The following is an 18,340-nucleotide window of genomic DNA, read 5'->3' as shown; positions in this document are numbered from 1 at the left end:
GAAGGGGATAGGAAAAGCAGCAGAATACAACAGACACTAGTATGGCAGTATGTATAAACGTGGATGTATAACCAATGTGATCCTGCAATCTGTACACGTGATAAAAATAAGAATTCATATCCCACTTGAATCAAATATATGAAATATGATATGTCAGGATCATTGTAATGTTTTGAGCAACCAATAAAAAAAAATTCAAAGACATGTCCCTGGTTCCAAAGTCCTCACAGTTGGAATCTTTATTTTTATAAAAATGTTTTAGTATAATTCAGGCCTTTTGCCACAACTGCATTCTAATAGATTATCAAAGGATTTTAAACATAGCTGCTGACTCTTTGCCACAAATAATACAAAGAAAAGCTTGTGTTTCCACAGTTGAATTAGAACAAAACTTTTGGGGGATTTTTTATTGAAATTTGACCAGTAGTACGATTGTCCCTTGGTATCCTTTGGGGATTGGTTCCAGTACTCCTGGGGATAACAAAATCAGTAGATGCACCAGGTACAGTGGTGCACACCTGTAATCCCAGTGGCTTAGGAAGCTGAGACAGGAGGATCTTGAGTTCAAACCCAGCCTCAGCAGTTTAGCGAGGCCCTAGGCAACTTAGTGAGAACCTGTCTCTAAATAAAATATAAAAAAGGGCTGGGGATGTGGCTCAGTGGTATAGCACGTCTGGGTTCAATCCCTGGTACCAAAAAAAGAAAAAAACAAACAAATAGATCAGTAGGTGCTGAAGTCCCTAATATAAAATGGTATAGTATTTGCATATAATCTACACGTATCCTCCCATATCATCTCTAGATTACTTCTAATACAATGTTAATGCTTTGTAAATAGTTGTCATACTGTATTGTTTAGGGAATAACAAGAAAAAGTCTGTACCTGTTTAGTACAGATAGCAATTTTTTAAAAATTCCCAAGATTGGAGATTTAGCTTAGTGGCAAAGTGCTTGCCTAGCATTAGGAAAGCCCTAAATTCAATCCTCAGCTCTCAAAAAAAAAAAAAAAAAATCCTTTCATGTAGAACCTATGGCAAATAGTTTGGCTTACACACCACTTAAATTTGTGATGTGAATATTTTGGGTTTTAAAATAACTTAATTCCATTGCATTTAAATTTGACACTTTGCCAGTAATTTATTTAAAACTTTTAAAATGACCAAGATGGTCAAATTAAAAATTGCAGCCTTTTCTTTGTTAGGTTCTATTTAAAGGAAGATTACTATTTCATAGGTAATGGCCAAGATTTTTTAGCATTCATTTCTAATTTTTTCCCACACATCTTTAAGCAGTATTTCACATTTAAAATGGGTAACATTGATTTGTAAAGCAGGATATGAATAGAATATTTGGTAGTTTTATTTGTTTTTTTCTGTAATTTAAGGAGGTTGTTCATTAATTTTATTTATTTATTTATTTTGGAGGAGTGCTGGGGATTGAACCCAGGGCCTTGTGCATGTGAGGCAAGCACTCTACCAACTGAGCTATATCCCCAACCCTTATCACTTATTTTTTAAGGTCATCCTTAATATTTCAGATTAAAATGTCAGATTAAACAGAATTTGGTAAAACAAGTTTTCTTAAAATATAAATTTTAAAAATTCTAAAAGCAGCTAACATTGTTGCACTTCTTTTCAAGTTAATCTTTGCATTTGACCCCTAATCCTTTTTTGTCCCAACATGACTCTGAAATACGTACAATTTGTCAAATGTATTTTGAGTATCTTCCACATTCAACCTTAGTTGAAAGGCTAGGAAGTGATTAAGGGTCTTCTGTATGAAAGACAGCATGAAAATTTATAAATATGAGTAAGACCTGTATTTTGTCTGATATTTAGAAGGAGAGACTTATTTAAAATAGCATAAGACAGAATATCATTATTATTCTACTAGTCACTGGAACACAGAACAAGGAGAAAAAGTTTAGCTGAAAGGGCCAGGGAGGTCTTTTCATGGAGAAGAAAGTAGTATTTTATTTGAACTTAAAAGAGTTCAATAGGGTTTGCAGATGCAAGAGAGTTGAAGAAAACTGTCTGACTTAAAGGGACAGGGCTTGCTCTGGGACCAGTGAATTCAAGTATTTGACATGTAGGCAGGATTTGTGTTGGAGAGAGGAGAGTGTGGTGGTAGTTAATATTGGAAAGATAGACAAGAATCATCAAGAGAGATGTGTATCAAATTTACATTTTATCCTAAAGGCACAAGGAAGCCACTAGAGAATTTTAAATTTGAAAGCAGCATGATCATAGCTGTGCTTTGAGGGAGTAATGGATTAAGCTACCAATATATAAGGAAACATTTATTTTTTCCTGCTCCACCTTTTATTGATATCCATCTCCATAGTGGTTTTTTTCTATTTCATTCTCAAATATATATAGAAAAAAGAAGGAATAGGGTTTCTTTTTAATGAAGAGGTAGAAAGTAAAGAGAAACTAGGCATGATTTTCTTTTTATTCAATAGATTCCTCCTGCTATATTTTCTGTGTGGTATACATCTAAAATTTATTTTATAAGAGCACTATGTAGGTTGTTAGTGTTCTTACAAGTTCTAATTTTGTTTCGATACATTATATTCTCAAGAAATGATGTTAGAGTCACTTCTTACAATGTTGTAGGATTAATATGCTGTTAAATTGAGGTAATAATAAACACTTAACTCATCAAATCAGAAATTTAGATTGTTTGTGATTTAGCTTGGAAGAAACTAATCAGTATATCTTTTTTAAAATGGACCTTTATTTTATTTAATTATATGTGATGCTGAGAATCAAATCAAGTGCATCACACATGCTGGGCAAGCACTCTACCACTGACCTACAACCCTGCCCAGTATATTTATCTTTTTTTGAAAGCTGTTATGGAATATTTTATTTGTTCCCTCAGCAATGTATTTATTGATTGTGTGCCAGACACCATCTTTACACTTTTAGAAAGCACATGTTTTAGAAGGGAAGAAAGATTTTTTAAAAATATAATTATTTAACCAAAATCCCAGTAGGTGGACTGAGGGGTTGGCTAGATTTAGAAATCAGAGAATATTTTTCTGAGGAAGAGGTATTTAACCGAAGTCTTAATGTTGTGGCAGGTATTATCTAGATGAACAGCTGATACAAAAGACCTAAGTTGGGAAGAAGTGTGGTAACTTTGGAAAAAAAAAATGTTTTTTTTTAAGGCAAGTGTGACTGATGTATAGAATAGTGAGTGTTAAGAATAGAGTTAAACACAGATAAGACTACTAGACATGGCCTTTTACAGGCTGCGATAAGGATTTCAGATGTAATCTGAGTGTAATTGGTAGCAATTTAAAATAGGATTTTAAGCAAGGGAAGGAACATGGTTATATTTGTTTTTAAATGATTAACTACAATATGGGGAAATTGTTTGGAAGCAGGCAAAAGAAATTGACAACTAGTTGGAAGTTATGATGTTGGCCTGGGCTTAACTAGTTGTAACAGAAATAGAGGAACGGATACACAAGGAAAGGCATCAGACTGCAGAAGGGTACAAGAAGATATTATGGTTTGTACAACTCTTTGGAGATTGGTTACATCCAAGAAATAAGAACCATCAATCGAGTTTTGGCTACACTGGTTTTGAGGTATATGTGTGACATTCCCATAGAGTTACTGAGTAGGTAGTTGGCTACATGGAAATGACACTTAAGTCTAGGTTTGTCAGATCTAGGTTTTATGCTTTAGTGTGAAGACTTTAGTAACTCTTCCGTATACAGAACACATCTTTTCTAGAAAAAGTTAAGTGTCATTGGTGTTTGTCTCTCTTTCAAGTACTCCCTTATAAACAAAATCTTGACATTGAGTAATTTATAAATATGGATAATACATTCTGGCTGATGATCTCTCCACAAAGTGACATTCTTTTATCACAGTTTGATTTCAGGAACTGAGGTTATATGCTCCTGAATTTTGTCAAAAGAATATTTTGCTCTGTTTTTATTTCCCTAGGTTGATCGTACTAAAAAACCAGCAGTCAAGTTGCCTGAAGATCACAGAATAAAATCTGAAAGTACAGATCATGAGCAACAGTCTCCTCAGAATGGGAAAGTTGTTCCAGATCGTTCCACCAAACCACTATTTCCCCCTGCAACTGCCATGTTAACAGATGAAGAAAAAGCTCGTATTCATGCAGAAACTGCTCTACTAATGGAGAAAAACAAACAAGAAAAAGAACTGCGGGAAAGGCAGCAAGAGGAACAGAAAGAGAAACTGAGGATGGAAGAAGAAGAACAAAAAGCCAGAAAGAAACAAGAAGTTGAAGAAAATGAAATCACAGAGAATCAACCAAAAGCAAAAGAAGAAATGGAGAAGAGAGAAAGTGAACAAGCCAAGAAAGAAGATAAAGAAACTTCATCAAAGAGGGGCAAAGAGATAACAGGAGTAAAAAGACAAAGTAAAAGTGAACATGAAACCTCTGATGCCAAGAAATCTGTGGAGGATAAAGGGAAAAGGTGTCCAACTCCAGAAGTACAGAAAAAGTCAACAGCAGATACTCCTCCTGCATCTTTAACGGGAGATTCGAGTGCAGGCAAGGTAAGTAGAAACAAACAGTACAGATTGCCAACTATGAGAAATAAAATGTGTATAAAAAGATAACACTGTGCTTGGGGTAAAGCTCAGAGGCAGACATTTGCTTAGCATGCACGAGGGCCTTGGATCAATGTAAGGTACTGAAGAGGGAGAGAGAAAAGATAACACCTGTGGCATTCTGTAAACATGGCAGGTATTTTGAGTAGTTTTCTAGGGGTTGACAATTTGTTCTGATCCATCCACATTTGCTTGTCTACTCTTCTTTGAGGCCACTGACATGTGTTAAATGGTTGGCAGTGGCATTGTTTTTTTGTGTCTATAAAATGTGATCTATTTTTAATAATTGAGATCTGTAGCTACATTCTTCATTTTCATGTAATATCAAAAGACTAGAATGAAATATTCTATCAAAAGACTAGAATGAAATATAATCTTCCTCTCAGTCTGGAGAAGTCAGGTGCCGATATTTATGTGAGTTTGTTAATAATCACGTGAAAAATTATTGGCATCTAAAAATAGCCAATATTTATCTTTGCTTATAATCATATTTTTGGTCAAGTCCATGTCATTTTGTTTCTTTATATATAATATTGTATTTAATGTTGCCTTTTTCTGCCCTTGGCTACATACCCAAAATCGATTCTGATAATTTTGAAGGATATTTTTTGCTGTTATTTTGTTTTCAATCTAATAATATACTTTTTTTCTCCATTATGCAATTAACAGCATCTTTTCCTTTTGTGTACTAAATAAGTTTTTATAATAGCAGGAACAATTATAGCCCCCCTTTTACATATGTAAAAATATTTATTGATATAAAAATGATTTCTGATGGAAGACAATTGAATACCATTTTTATATAATGTCAGTTTCTATACTTCAAAGCAACCAAAGTGATTCAGGCATATTACCAAAATTGACACTTCATATTGATGCTGGATTTAACTTGGTAACTTTTAATATCAAAAATATAGCTCATGTACAAAAGTGTTCTAAACAAAGTAAGGAAATGATGCCCATGTACCAAGACTCTGTAGGAAGATCAGAACTTGTGAGCTCTTATTTAAGATATAATTTAAACATTGTTTTTTGAGTATCTACCATCTGCCAAATATTTTCCCAACATTAATTGTTTCATAATGGTAATCCCATAAAACTTTCAGTTTACAAGTGAAGCTGAAACTTAGACTTTAATTATTTGCCTAAAATCACACAGGTTATGAGATTCCAATGCCACTTTCTTTTCATCTTATAATAAGACAGGGAGTCTTTAGAACTTAAAGCATTCAGGGGCTGGGGTCGTGGCTCAGTGATAGAGCACCTTGCCTAGCATGTGTGAGGCAATGGGTTCGATTCTCAGCACCGCATATAAATAAGTGAATAAAATAAATGTCCATCGACATCTAAAAAAAAATTTAAAAAAGAACTTAAAGCATTCATATTTGTAGGGTCATTTAATATAGGTACCAAATATCCCTACAAATCTAAATAGCCCTCAGATTATGACAGTTTTTGTTATGACATAGTTTTTACTCTCCCTATAACACATTGAAAAAAAGCAAACACTGCATTCTTGTCTCCCCTTTTTTGGGAGGTGGAGGGGTTTACTGGGGATTAAGCTCAGGGACACTTAACCACTGAGCCACATCCCCAGCCTTATTTTATATTTTATTTAGAGACAAGGTCTCACTAAATTGCTGAGCGCTTCACTTTTGCTGAGGCTGGCTTTGAACTCACGATTCTCCTGTCTCAGCTTCTCGAACAGCTTGAATTATAGGTGTACACCACCATGCCTGGCTTATGGGCTCCTTTTAAAAGTAGAAGCAATATATAATTTATTCTAGAATAAATTTTGTTAAAATTAATCAAAAGGGTTTTTTATAGTTGTTTTAAAAATAAGATGAATTCTTTGAAGAACTTATAATGTTATAGAAGATAAAAAATGGATTTTGCATTTTTTAATTTGGTCCGTATAAAATGCTATATTCTCGGGGCTGGGGTGGTAGAGTGCTCACCTCACACATGCGAGACCCTGGGTTCATTCCTCAGCACCACATAAAAATAAATAAGTGAAATAAAGGTATTGTGTCCAACTACAACTAAAAAATAAATATTTTTTAAATGCTATATTCTCTTCATTCTCTTTAATATTTTAAATTTTTTTGGAGCATTACCCCTTTCAGAGTAACCAAAATCATATGGGATTTAAATAAAAGACTAGAGTCCAGTGAGGTTATGCTAAATATACATGATCATGAATTATATACTGTAAACTACAGCTTCACAAATTATTTTATTTTCATAATTTGTTTTCTTTTTCACTGATCCATCAGGTTTTTTTAGCTTTTTCTCTTCAGTGTTAGGAAATTGTAAATGGCCTTATAAATATCTGTTTTGAATTTGGCAGTAAAGTAAAATACACTTTTCAGAAGCCTAATTTTTTTCTCCTTTTTACATTTTTAGTCTACTGACTTTGATTGTATTAGCTAGTGGTAAATTGGATTATATTGGGACAAAGGTAAAGTTTTCTTTCACTTCTGTAACTTTTACTATTTTATAGCCTATTAAGATGAAAGGACAACCAGAAAGTGAAATTCTAAAGACAGGAACTTTTAGAGAAAATTCAGAGGATATTTAAAGAAATTAAGTAGCCCACTAGGGGTAAAAAAAAAAAAAAAAAAATTGGAAAAGATTTGGAGGGTAGCTCATGCTAGAGGGCCCTGATTTCAATCCTTAACATCTCAAAAAAAAGAAAACAAGAAAGAAAGAAAGAAAACTGGAACAAAAATCATGGATGAACACGTATAACCACATGATTTTCTTTGTATCTTTGTCACATTGTCACCCTTTATCTTGAGATCTCTCTGAGGAGATTTTTATAATCTTTGGTGATTACTTTTTGTTTTTACTTAATCGATCTATTTATATGCTAGAAGAAATAGAGTTTGACTTCCTAAAGTTGACAGTATATTCTCTTCATTTTATGAAATATAAAAAATACTTAGGCTTTATAGAATGATTTAAGAGTTCTACTTCTGGTTATATGCCCAAAAGAATCAAAAGTTTGGCCTTGAAGGGAGATTTGTATACTCATAACAGTACTATTCATAATTCTTAACAGTATTATCCACAGTTGCCAAAAGATAGAAGAAACCCAGGTGTCCATTGGCAGATGAATGCGTACAGTGGGAAATTATTCAACCTTAAAAGGAAGGAAATTCTGATACATGCCACTATGGATGAACCATAAAGATATTATGCTAAGTGAAACACACTAATTACAAAGGATACATACTGTGATTCATCTTATATTAGATTATTTAAAGTAGGCAAATTTATAGGGACAGAAAATAAAACAGTGGTTGCCAGGGACTGGGGGAAATAAGGAGTTCAGTTTTGAAAGATGAGAAGAGTTCTGGAGATGGATTATATAACAACTGATCAGTTGTTAATACAACATAACTGACTAGTGTACCTAAAAATGTTTAAGAGGTTAAATTTTGTTTGGCATTTCATCACAATTTTTTAAATACTTACAATTTTTATAAGACATTTTTGCCTTTGTTTAAAGAGCTTAAATGAGGTATGATTTACATATTATAAAAATCACTCATGTTTAGTGTACAGTTGGTTTGGTGATTTAAAAAATTTAAAGAGCCAGGAAACCATTAACAATCCAATTTTAGAACATTTCTGGTGTGATGCACAATTAATCACTCTTTTTTTTTTTTACCTTCAGGCCCCAAGCAACACTGAACCTACTCTCTAGATATCTCTATTGATTTACTTTCTCTGAGATATTTGTAGTCTTTCACATCTGGCTTCTGTTCTCTTACATGTATTTTTAGATTAATCCATATTGTAGCATGTTGGTAGTTCATGCTAAGCATGTACTCTACCATTAACCCTATTGGCAAGTAGGGTTACATTTTGTGGATATACTACATTTTATTCACTCATCATGTTTGGTTTACTTCTACTTTGGGGATATTTTGAATAATGCTGCTGTGAACATTCATATATGTCTTTTTATGAAAATGTTCATTTGTTTTGAGTGGATGCTCAAAAGAGATTTTCTTGTTGTATTTTGAGGAAGCTTTTTAAAGAAACTGGCAAAAATGTTTTCCAAAGTGGCTACCCCATTTTATGTTCTCACTGGCAACATATAAGGGTTCCCATTTTTCTACATCCTGGCCAATACTTGTTACTGTTTCTTTTCTTTTTTCTTTTTTTTTTGGGGGGGTGGTGGGAGTTTTCTGGGGAGGTACTGAGGATTGAACTCGGGGACACTCAACCACTGAGTCACATCCCCAGTCCTGTTTTGTATTTTATTTAGAGACAGGATCTCCTGAGTTGCTTAGTGCCTTGCTTTTGCTGAGGTTGGCTTGGAACTCTCCATCCTCCTGCCTCAGCCTCCCAAGCTGCTGAGATTAGTATGCATTTTCCTGATGACTAATAATGTTGAGCTTTTTTCCCTAAGTATAGGCTTTATGTTTAGCTTCTTTGGTGAAATGTGTATTCAAGTCTTTTGCCAATTTTTAAATTGGATTATTGCCAGCTTTTACCAAGTTGTATAATTTATAATATGCTGGATACAAATTCTGTATTAGAAATGTGATTTGCAAATATTTCCTTCCACTTTATGGCTTGGCTTTTCATTTTTTTTTATGAAGTTTTCAAAATGCAAAAGTTCTTGTGGGGAAGTTCAGTCTGTCCATTTTTTCTTATGTGACTCATGCTTTTTATATTGTATCTAAGGAGCCTTTTGTCAAACCCAAAGTCATTAAGTTACGAAGAATATTTCCTGTTTTGTTTTTAAAACTTATACTATTTGTACAGTTGGATCTCTGATCTCTGCCTGTCACCACCACCCACCCACCTTTTTTTTTTTTTTTTTTTTTTTGTAGTAGTGCTAGGGATCGAACACAGGACCTCATGCTTGCTAGGCAAGCACTCTACCACTGAGCCACATCCCCAGCCTGATCTCTGTCCATTTTGGGTTAATTTTTACATATACAACAGTTTCCATTTTGGCTCTGATTTCTTTTTCCTTGGATTCAGTTACTTATGGTCAGCCATGGTCTTAAAGTTACATGGCAAATTTGAGGAATAAATAATTCATAAGTTTTAAAGAACTTTTATTATAATAATTGTTCTATTTTCTTATTAGTTCTTGTTGACCTCTTACTCTCCTAATTTATAAATTAAATTTTATCACAGGTCTATATACATATGGGAAAAATCATATATACACATATATATGTGATTTATATATATATATTATATATATATGTTTCATTGTTATCTGTGGTTTCAGCCATCCATTGGAGATCTTGGAACATGTTTCCCATGGATAAGGGAGGATTACTATAGTATAAATTAAAGTTTTAAATTCATCTCTTTGTATATTCAGTTGTCCCATTTGCATTTATTTTTCCAGCACACAAATTGTATTAATTATTGTGTTCTCCAAAATTATTTTATGATGGGAAGAATTTGATGATAGAAATTGGGTATCTTATTAGTAAGCCCTTTTGGTTTCTATTAATAACAATTTTTCACTAAAGGAGGTTAGAAGTATGTGTCATCTGGTTAGAGAAGTTGGTGCCTCAATATATCAGTCTATATTTTCTCGTAATACTAGTAATTTATGAGGTGAATAAATGTGGAAGATGTGTTAGTGCAAGGTGACAGAATAGGCCATGATATAAATTTGTAGCCTTTTTTTTTTTTTTTGATCCTTTGTCCTTCTCATGAATCAGTATGGAAGGCCACCTACCTGCCATCATTATAGGCTTATGCACACTATTCCTATTGATTATTCCAGACTCAGGAACTGAAAGAGTAAAGTGGACTTTATTTAGGGTCTTAGGAATTGCAATTCAGCAAAGACAGATTCAAATAACTCTTGTCAGTGTTCCAAAGCAGGCAAAAAAAAGGGGGTTGCTTGTGGTAAAACTTCAGTTGGAGTATAATTGCTGTATGACAGGCGCTATGTGACCAGTAGAAGATACAGAGACATTTTTACCTAGTAAAATTATTAACAAATAGATAAATGTCCCATTTTTATTTGGTACAACTGTCTAGAGTCCAATAACCTCTTGATGTGCATTTCAGTCTCTGGGCACATTGTAATTATTTGTTCTAGATGCCTGTAGTCAAGAGGTAACCAACACTAACATTCCTAGGTAGCAATTGGAGTTGTACATTAAGTCATGCCTCCTAATGGCCTCTTGACTGCATTTTGAAATGCTTTTTTTTTTTTTGTCCCATCTTTTAATGCTATTTGTTCATTTCATCAGACTTTTTCCTTTTCACACTTCTCTTCCCATTGGTATATTAATATTTGTACATGGAGAAAGTTTTCTTCATCTTTGAATCTGTTTTTAAATATACAAAGAGTAGCCAAGGCATAGTTTTTTTATTCTTTGGTACAAGCATCTTCAGTACATATATGGCAAAATTTAATGGAAAAATCAGAATTATTTTTTTTTCCTTTTATTTTCAAATTAGGCTCAGCGAGAACCTTTGACAAGAGCACGAAGTGAAGAAATGGGGAGGATTGTACCAGGACTGCCTTCAGGCTGGGCCAAGGTAAAAGTCAAAATGAGAATTTGACATACTTTTATTTATTTATTCTACGTCATCTCTAATGCAGTCAGTTCTGTTTCTTCATTGTAGAGGACATAGCTCCTTCCTCTAAAAACCACAGGGTTAGATGCTTCAATAACCAACCTGGAATGCTATATGCAATATGAGAGCATTCTGGAAATATTATTTTGAAATAATGTGTTATATTAAAACCTAAACATCCTTGGAAGTTTAATTAGATGATTAGATAAGTTTAATTATTGGAATTGTAGGGAGCCTAATGCTAGAGTGTGAGCTTTAGCATGTATTAGTCCCTGGGTTCAATCACCAGCAAATCGCCCCAAATTAATCTAAAAATAAATTTAGCAGTAATATACTTTGGAATGATTTCCTTGTTTATGAAATGGTCATTTTTTATTTTTTGTTTTTCTTTTCCTTCTAAGTTTCTTGACCCAATTACTGGAACGTTTCGTTATTATCATTCACCCACCAACACTGTTCATATGTATCCACCGGAAATGGCTCCCTCAACTGCACCTCCTTCCACCCCTCCAACTCATAAAACCAAGCCCCAAATTCCTGCTGAGAGGGACAGGGAACCATCCAAACTGAAGCGCTCCTACTCCTCCCCAGACATCACCCAGGCCATTCAAGAGGAAGAAAAGAGGAAGCCAACAGTAACTCCTACAGTTAATCGGGAAAATAAGTAAGTTTATTCTAACTCCTAGAATTAGAATAATATGCTATATTTTAAGACCTACTCTAACAAGATCACCATATTAAATAAAGATAGAGAATCAGAAATTTCTGTGGGTGACTATACCAGCCATTGTCATTTATCATGGAGAAAAAAAGAAATGAATAAGAAAATATCCTTTGTTTTTTCACCGAAGTACTAGCTAAATTAATATACAAAAGAGGATTATCATAAGTAAATGTAGATCTACAGTATTTTTATACACTGTTAAAATTTATAGTAGTATGCCATAGACCATCCACAAGTTTTTCATAGACCATATGTGGAAGACCTCTTTCTACCTTTTAGGACCATAATTTACAGAATTGTTGAATTTCCATTCTTTTTTTTTTTTTAATTGATTATTTAAAGCATTACATAGCTCATGATATATCATCTTTCATACATTTGACTCAAATTGTGTTTTGAACTCCCATTTTCACCCCAAATACAGATTGCAGAATCACATCTGTTACATATTCACATTTTTACATAATGCCATATTAGTGACTGTTGTATTCTGCTACCTTTCCTATCCCCTACTATCCCCCCTCCCCTCCCCTCCCCTCCCATCTTCCCTCTCTACCTCCCCTGCTGTTGTTCAATTCTCTCCCTTTTTTTCCCTCCCCCTTGCCCCTCATAACCTCTTATAATTTTATGTATCATTGAAGGTCTCCTACTATTTCCATATGCTTTCCCTTCTCTCTCCGTTTCTCTCCCCCCATTCGTCTTTGTTTACTATAGTCTTTTCCTCATGCTCTTGTAGCTCCCAAGTCCCCACCTTTTTCTCCTTAGTCAATAATGTGAGAGCAAAATTTTCCTGTAGTATAGAAATAAGTACTACAGTATATCTGCCTCTAATCATCATTCTGTTCCCGTTTCTTTTTTGTTTGGTACTGGGAACTGAACTAAGGGGCACGCAACCACTGAGCCCATCTCCAGCCCTATTTTGTATTTTATTTAGAGACAGGGTCTCACTGATTTCCTTGGTGCTTTGCTTTTGCTGAGGCTGGCTTTGAACTTGCGATCCTCCTGCCTCAGTCTCCTGAGCTACTGGGATTAAAGGTGTATGCCACTGCACCCGACTTATTCCTGTTTCTTCATTGTATTTCTGTTATTCTGTTCATAGGTAGTAATTAATGGGTTCATTTTAAGTTTCCCGAAGTAATATCTCATTTAGATACATTTCTGGCTTCATCTCTTTTTGAGTCTGCTAATGAATAGACTTTTTTGTCATTTCCTAAACAATATTAAAGTACAACAGGAGGATGTAAACAGGTTAATACAAATACTGTAGCATTTTATAGAAGGGACTTGAGTATTCTTAGATATTAGTATCTGCAGGGGGTCTTGGATACTTATGTATATTGATGTATAAATAAATAGGTTTGTTTTCCCATTATATACCCTTTGTTAATTACTAAGGAATTCCAGTTAGGCTATCTTTTTGGCCCCTTTAGCAATACATTTCATGAAAGTAGTTGATATTTCCTTGTGAGAACTTGTCAGGTAGAAACTTTTTGAAGGAGCTTTTTAAATTTATGTTTATCTACAGGACACAAGTGGCATACACCTATATTCCCAGCAGCTTGGGAGGTTGAGGCAAGAGGATCATGAGTTCAAAGCCAGCCTCAGCAACTTAGTGAGACCCTGTCCCTAAATAAATTATGTTTTTAAAGGGTTAGGGATATGGCTCAATGGTAAGTGTCCCCGGGTTCAATTCCTGATACCAAAAAAAAAAAAAAAAAAAGATTTAGTTACAGATTTTAAAAATCATTTTAATAACTGGTAAGATTTAAATCCTTCTTGACTCAGCATTCTTGTTAAAGTTTATTAATTTGGCAGTGCTTTAAAGAATACCTCCTATTTAGTTCACCTATTTTATACATATTAAACAAAACGGCTAGGCATGGTGGCATATGACTACAGTCCTCAGAAGCCTGAGGCAGAGGACTTCAAGTTCTAGCTCAGCTTCAGCAATTTAGCACCACCCTGTCTCAAAAAATAAAAAGAACTGGGAATGTAGCTTAATAGTAAAGAGCCCTTACGTTCAGTCCTCAGTGCTTCTAAAAAGAAAAAGACCTTCAGTTAAGATTTTCCTTCATGCTATAGTTCTATAGTAGTTCCACAGACAAACTAAATACACTAACAAAAGTCTAGGAGGCTTTCTCTAGTCTGGCATTATCCAGTGGGTCATTCTGTGCTAATGGAAATGTTCTTTATCAGTGCTGATGTTGAGTTGTGACTATTTTGAAATGAGGTTAGTGATTCTGAAGAACTGAATTTTTTAATTTTAATTGATTTAAATTTGACTAGCCCACCTGTGAGTAGTCAACCACAACTCTAGACTTCAGGTAATAGTATCCAGATAACCTCTGCCTCCTCTGATATGTGCTCCATGGTAATGTATTTTTATGGTTCTTTGCCATTTTGGTTGAGTTCAAACATTTACAATGCCAGCCTCCCTGGACCATTTAAGGAGTTTGAAAGAGCCTTCTCTGTTTGAGCTCCTTGCTCATGAGAAGCTAGAAAATCTCTCTCATGATATCTCTAGGACCACCAGCCCCATAAAAGGTAAAAGGTATATGTTTCATGGGAGGGACCCAGATGACATCCAGGTATAAGCTAGTTACTAAGTGTCCTGTAAGATAGTTACCTTATGAGTTAAAAGACTGTGGACAAGAGTTGTGTAGTACAAGTAGTATAGTTTGCTGCCACTTGTAGTGTGGAACCTGTTTCAGATGGTCTGCATTTTAAGACATCTTCTATACTCTTTCTTCCTCAGGCCAGTATGCTATCCTAAAGCTGAGATCTCAAGGCTTTCTGCTTCTCAGATTCGGAACCTCAATCCTGTTTTTGGAGGATCTGGACCAGCTCTTACTGGACTTCGTAATTTAGGAAATACTTGTTATATGAACTCAATATTGCAGTGCCTATGTAATGCCCCACATTTGGCTGATTATTTCAACCGAAACTGTTATCAGGATGATATTAACAGGTACTAAATGTCTTACTTTTCAGTATTGTGTGTGTATATTTTGTGGTGTTTTCTACAATTCAGCATATTTCTGATACTGATCCCTGCTCCTTTTCCTATATTTTTTTTAAATTAGTATTTTATAATTGTACATAGTGGTGGGATTTGTTTTTGGAATTCATGGCGTGCACACAATATGGCAATATAATTTGGTCATCATCACTTTCCCTTCCCTCCCTTCCTAACCCTGGGTTCCTCTCCTCTGTTCTACTGATCTCCCTTTGATTTTTATGAGATCTGTGCCCCTACTTTTTTTTTTTTTAACTTCCTCCCTAGTTTCCACATATGAAAGAAAACATACAACACAATCCTTGACCTTCTCAGTTTGGCTTATTTTGTTTTATATAATGGTTCCAAGTATACTATTAAAAAGATACTCTAATCATACTTATTAATCTAGCCCATTTTGTGCTGCTCTAACAAAGTACCTGTGACTGGATAATTTATAAAGAACAGAAATTTATTGTTCTCGGTTCTGGAGATGGGATGTTTAAGATGAAAGTGGTAGCATCTCTGGTCAGGGCCTTCTTTATTTTGGTACTAGGGATTTAACCTAGGAGTGCTCTCTCTCTAGAGTCTTCCTAAGCTGGTCTAAGTTGCTGAGGCTTGCCTTGAACTTAGGATCCTCCTGTCTCAGCCTTTTGAGTTGCAGGGATTAGAGTTGTAGAATACCATAGAGTTGGTCAGGGCATTCTTATTGTGTCCTCACATAGCAGAAGGTGAAAAGACCAGAGAGGACAAACTCCTTTTGTCATGCCCTTTTCTAAGTGTACCTAATCTCATTCATGAAGGGGAGCCTAATGGCCTCAACACCTCTTAACACGCCACCTTTTAACACTGTCACATTGGCAACACCTGAATTTTAGAGGGGACACATTCAAACCATAGCACTTCTTACTTGGTTCCAGAAAAGATGAATTAGGAAAGGGAAAAATATCTTTATTTGTAAAGATAAGAAAGAGAAAATTCAACTCTAATAGTAAGGGACAGACGGGAAGAGAGCAGCACAAGAAAGCGGAGCCTCACTCTTATAAAACTGCAGCCTGTTGATGAGTAGGAGGAACAAGGCTTGTAGCCAAAATAAGTAAGTTGGAGGACTATTAGCAAAGAAAGATTCAGATGAGTATTTGGTAATAAACCTACAAATAAATATTTTAATATAGGATTGTGGTATGTGAATAGTTTAATGTTGACATCAAGAACCCACTCTCCCTTTTAACATTTTCCTTTATTGCTTTTTTTGTAACTTTAATTTTACTTACATAGGTCAAATTTGTTGGGACATAAAGGTGAAGTGGCAGAAGAGTTTGGTATAATTATGAAAGCCCTGTGGACAGGACAGTATAGATACATCAGTCCAAAAGACTTTAAAATCACCATTGGGAAGATCAATGACCAGTTTGCAGGGTACAGCCAACAAGATTCACAAGAATTGCTTCTGTTCCTCATGGATGGACTCCATGAAGACCTAAATAAAGTAAGATTTAACTTTTCCAAGTTGCAGAGAGACTCCCTAGAGTTGCTCAGTAGCACTGTTATTTTTATAGCAATTTAAAATTGTAGTTGGTGAGTTTTCAGTGGCAATTTATTGAAATATAATGACTTTGTACTAAGGCATGAAGCTACAATACAGATATATATGATGAGTGTAATACAAGTTGAGGATCCCTTACCTAATATGCTTGCTTCCTGGGGTGGTTTGGATTTTAGATTTTTTTGGATTTTGGAATATTTGCATATACATAATATACCTTGGGACTAGGGCCTCATTCTAAATACAGAATTTACTTATGTTTCATATTTACCTTATATACATAGCCTGAAGTTAATTTTACACAATATTTTTAAGTAATTTTGTGCATAAAACAGTTTCATGGTGTGTAATTTTCCACTTGTGGCAGCATGTCAGTGCTCAAAAAGTTTTGATTTTGGAGCATTTTGGCTTTTCAGGTTAGGAATTCTTGACCTGTATTTGAAAAGAAGTATATACAGTATTAGTGTTAACAGTTAGTAATGCTGAGCAGTTTGCAAATGTTAAAATAGTTGTGGAGATACTATCCATAACTCACATGTATTTGAAAGTAAAATCAGAAACAGATTTTGTAGAAGATTAGCTGTAGATGGGCCAAACGCCTTTATTGTATATTTATTTATTATTACAAATGTTTGTTATATAGTTTGAATATATCATTACTTTTTAAAGTAAGAATTATACCACATAACCAAATGGTGCATGTTTAGTTTTTTTTTTGAGGCATCTATCTCTACACAAATGACCATCCTCCATTTGTGTATGACAGCTTCAACTGTCATCTCTCTTTTTGGATAACTTTGGGATCGCCGTTGTTACCAGTGCACACATACACATGTGTTTGAATATATATACATATATTTGTGTATGTTCCTGTTTATGAAGCTGGAACAATGAAATTACATTTCTCTAGTTATAGCCCTGATTACCAGCTACATGTGGGTTATCTTCTCTTTTCAAAACCAGACTTATGATAAAGTAGGTATTGCAGCTGGAATTACTTTTTGCTGTATTTGCCAGAACTACAAATGTTTTAAATCTGCAGTGTTTTTGTTTAACTTTATTCTTTCAATTTTATATTTAAATGTAATCTTATAGGTACTAATTGTCTAAATAATCTTGTTTCCAGGCTGATAATCGGAAGAGACATAAAGAAGAAAATAATGATCATCTCGATGACTTTAAAGCTGCAGAACATGCTTGGCAGAAACATAAGCAGCTCAATGAGTCTATTATTGTTGCACTTTTTCAGGGTCAGTTCAAATCCACAGTACAGTGCCTCACCTGTCACAAAAAATCTAGGACATTTGAGGCCTTCATGTATTTATCTCTACCACTAGCATCCACAAGTAAATGTACATTACAGGTAAGAAAGAGAGAAAATGATTTGTTGGGTAAAAATGTCATTTATATACATAGAGGTGTACATTTTTTAGCGATTTATGTCTGGCCATCGCCTCTGTAAACATTTTATGGAAAAAATTAGAAATTTCCCTTTTTTAGCGGTACCTTTTTTAAGAATTGATAATGATTTTTAAAGTTTTAGGTTTTTGTTTTGCATTGCTGGAGATAGAACCCAGGCCTTGAACATGCTTTACCTATATGCCCAGCTCTAGAAGTTTTAATTTGGAAAATTGTATATTGACTTCACCTTAGATCTACTTTTTATGAGTGTGTGCTTTACATGGGAATATCAGATATTTTGATTTTCACACAACAGCAGTGTGATTTATATAATAGTTTGTTGATACTATTAGTCTTAACTTCCTCTAGAACATCATATCCTCTAATCAGGTCTTTCCTGGCCCATCAGGTGCAGGTTAAAGGTCTTCCTGTTTGCCATCATGACCCATAGCACTTTTCATTTCATCGTAGATAGCCCTCGATGTGCTGTGATTCTG

At 34.5% G+C, this 18,340-nt stretch overlaps 1 protein-coding gene across 3 annotated transcripts in view; it reads left to right on the top strand.

Annotated features, from left to right (window-relative positions):
- Positions 1–18,340, top strand: part of USP8 (ubiquitin specific peptidase 8) — a 55,404-nt gene that overhangs the window by 33,912 nt on the left and 3,152 nt on the right. For 2 of the 3 annotated variants that reach the window (XM_081292683.1, XM_081292684.1), the window contains 6 exons: positions 3,963–4,547; positions 11,058–11,138; positions 11,579–11,841; positions 14,657–14,869; positions 16,175–16,385; positions 17,569–17,805. In XM_081292683.1, coding sequence (XP_081148809.1) covers positions 3,963–4,547; positions 11,058–11,138; positions 11,579–11,841; positions 14,657–14,869; positions 16,175–16,385; positions 17,569–17,805 — 1,590 coding nt within the window. Of the gene's footprint in view, positions 1–3,962; positions 4,548–11,057; positions 11,139–11,578; positions 11,842–14,656; positions 14,870–16,174; positions 16,386–17,568; positions 17,806–18,340 lie in introns of those variants that run through there. The other variant, XR_014021756.1, reaches the window with a different exon arrangement.

Source organism: Spermophilus citellus (genome assembly GCF_964194105.1).
Source record: "Spermophilus citellus genome assembly, chromosome: 4".
NCBI lineage: Eukaryota > Metazoa > Chordata > Mammalia > Rodentia > Sciuridae > Spermophilus > Spermophilus citellus.
This window is presented reverse-complemented; position numbering and strand designations above follow the sequence as displayed.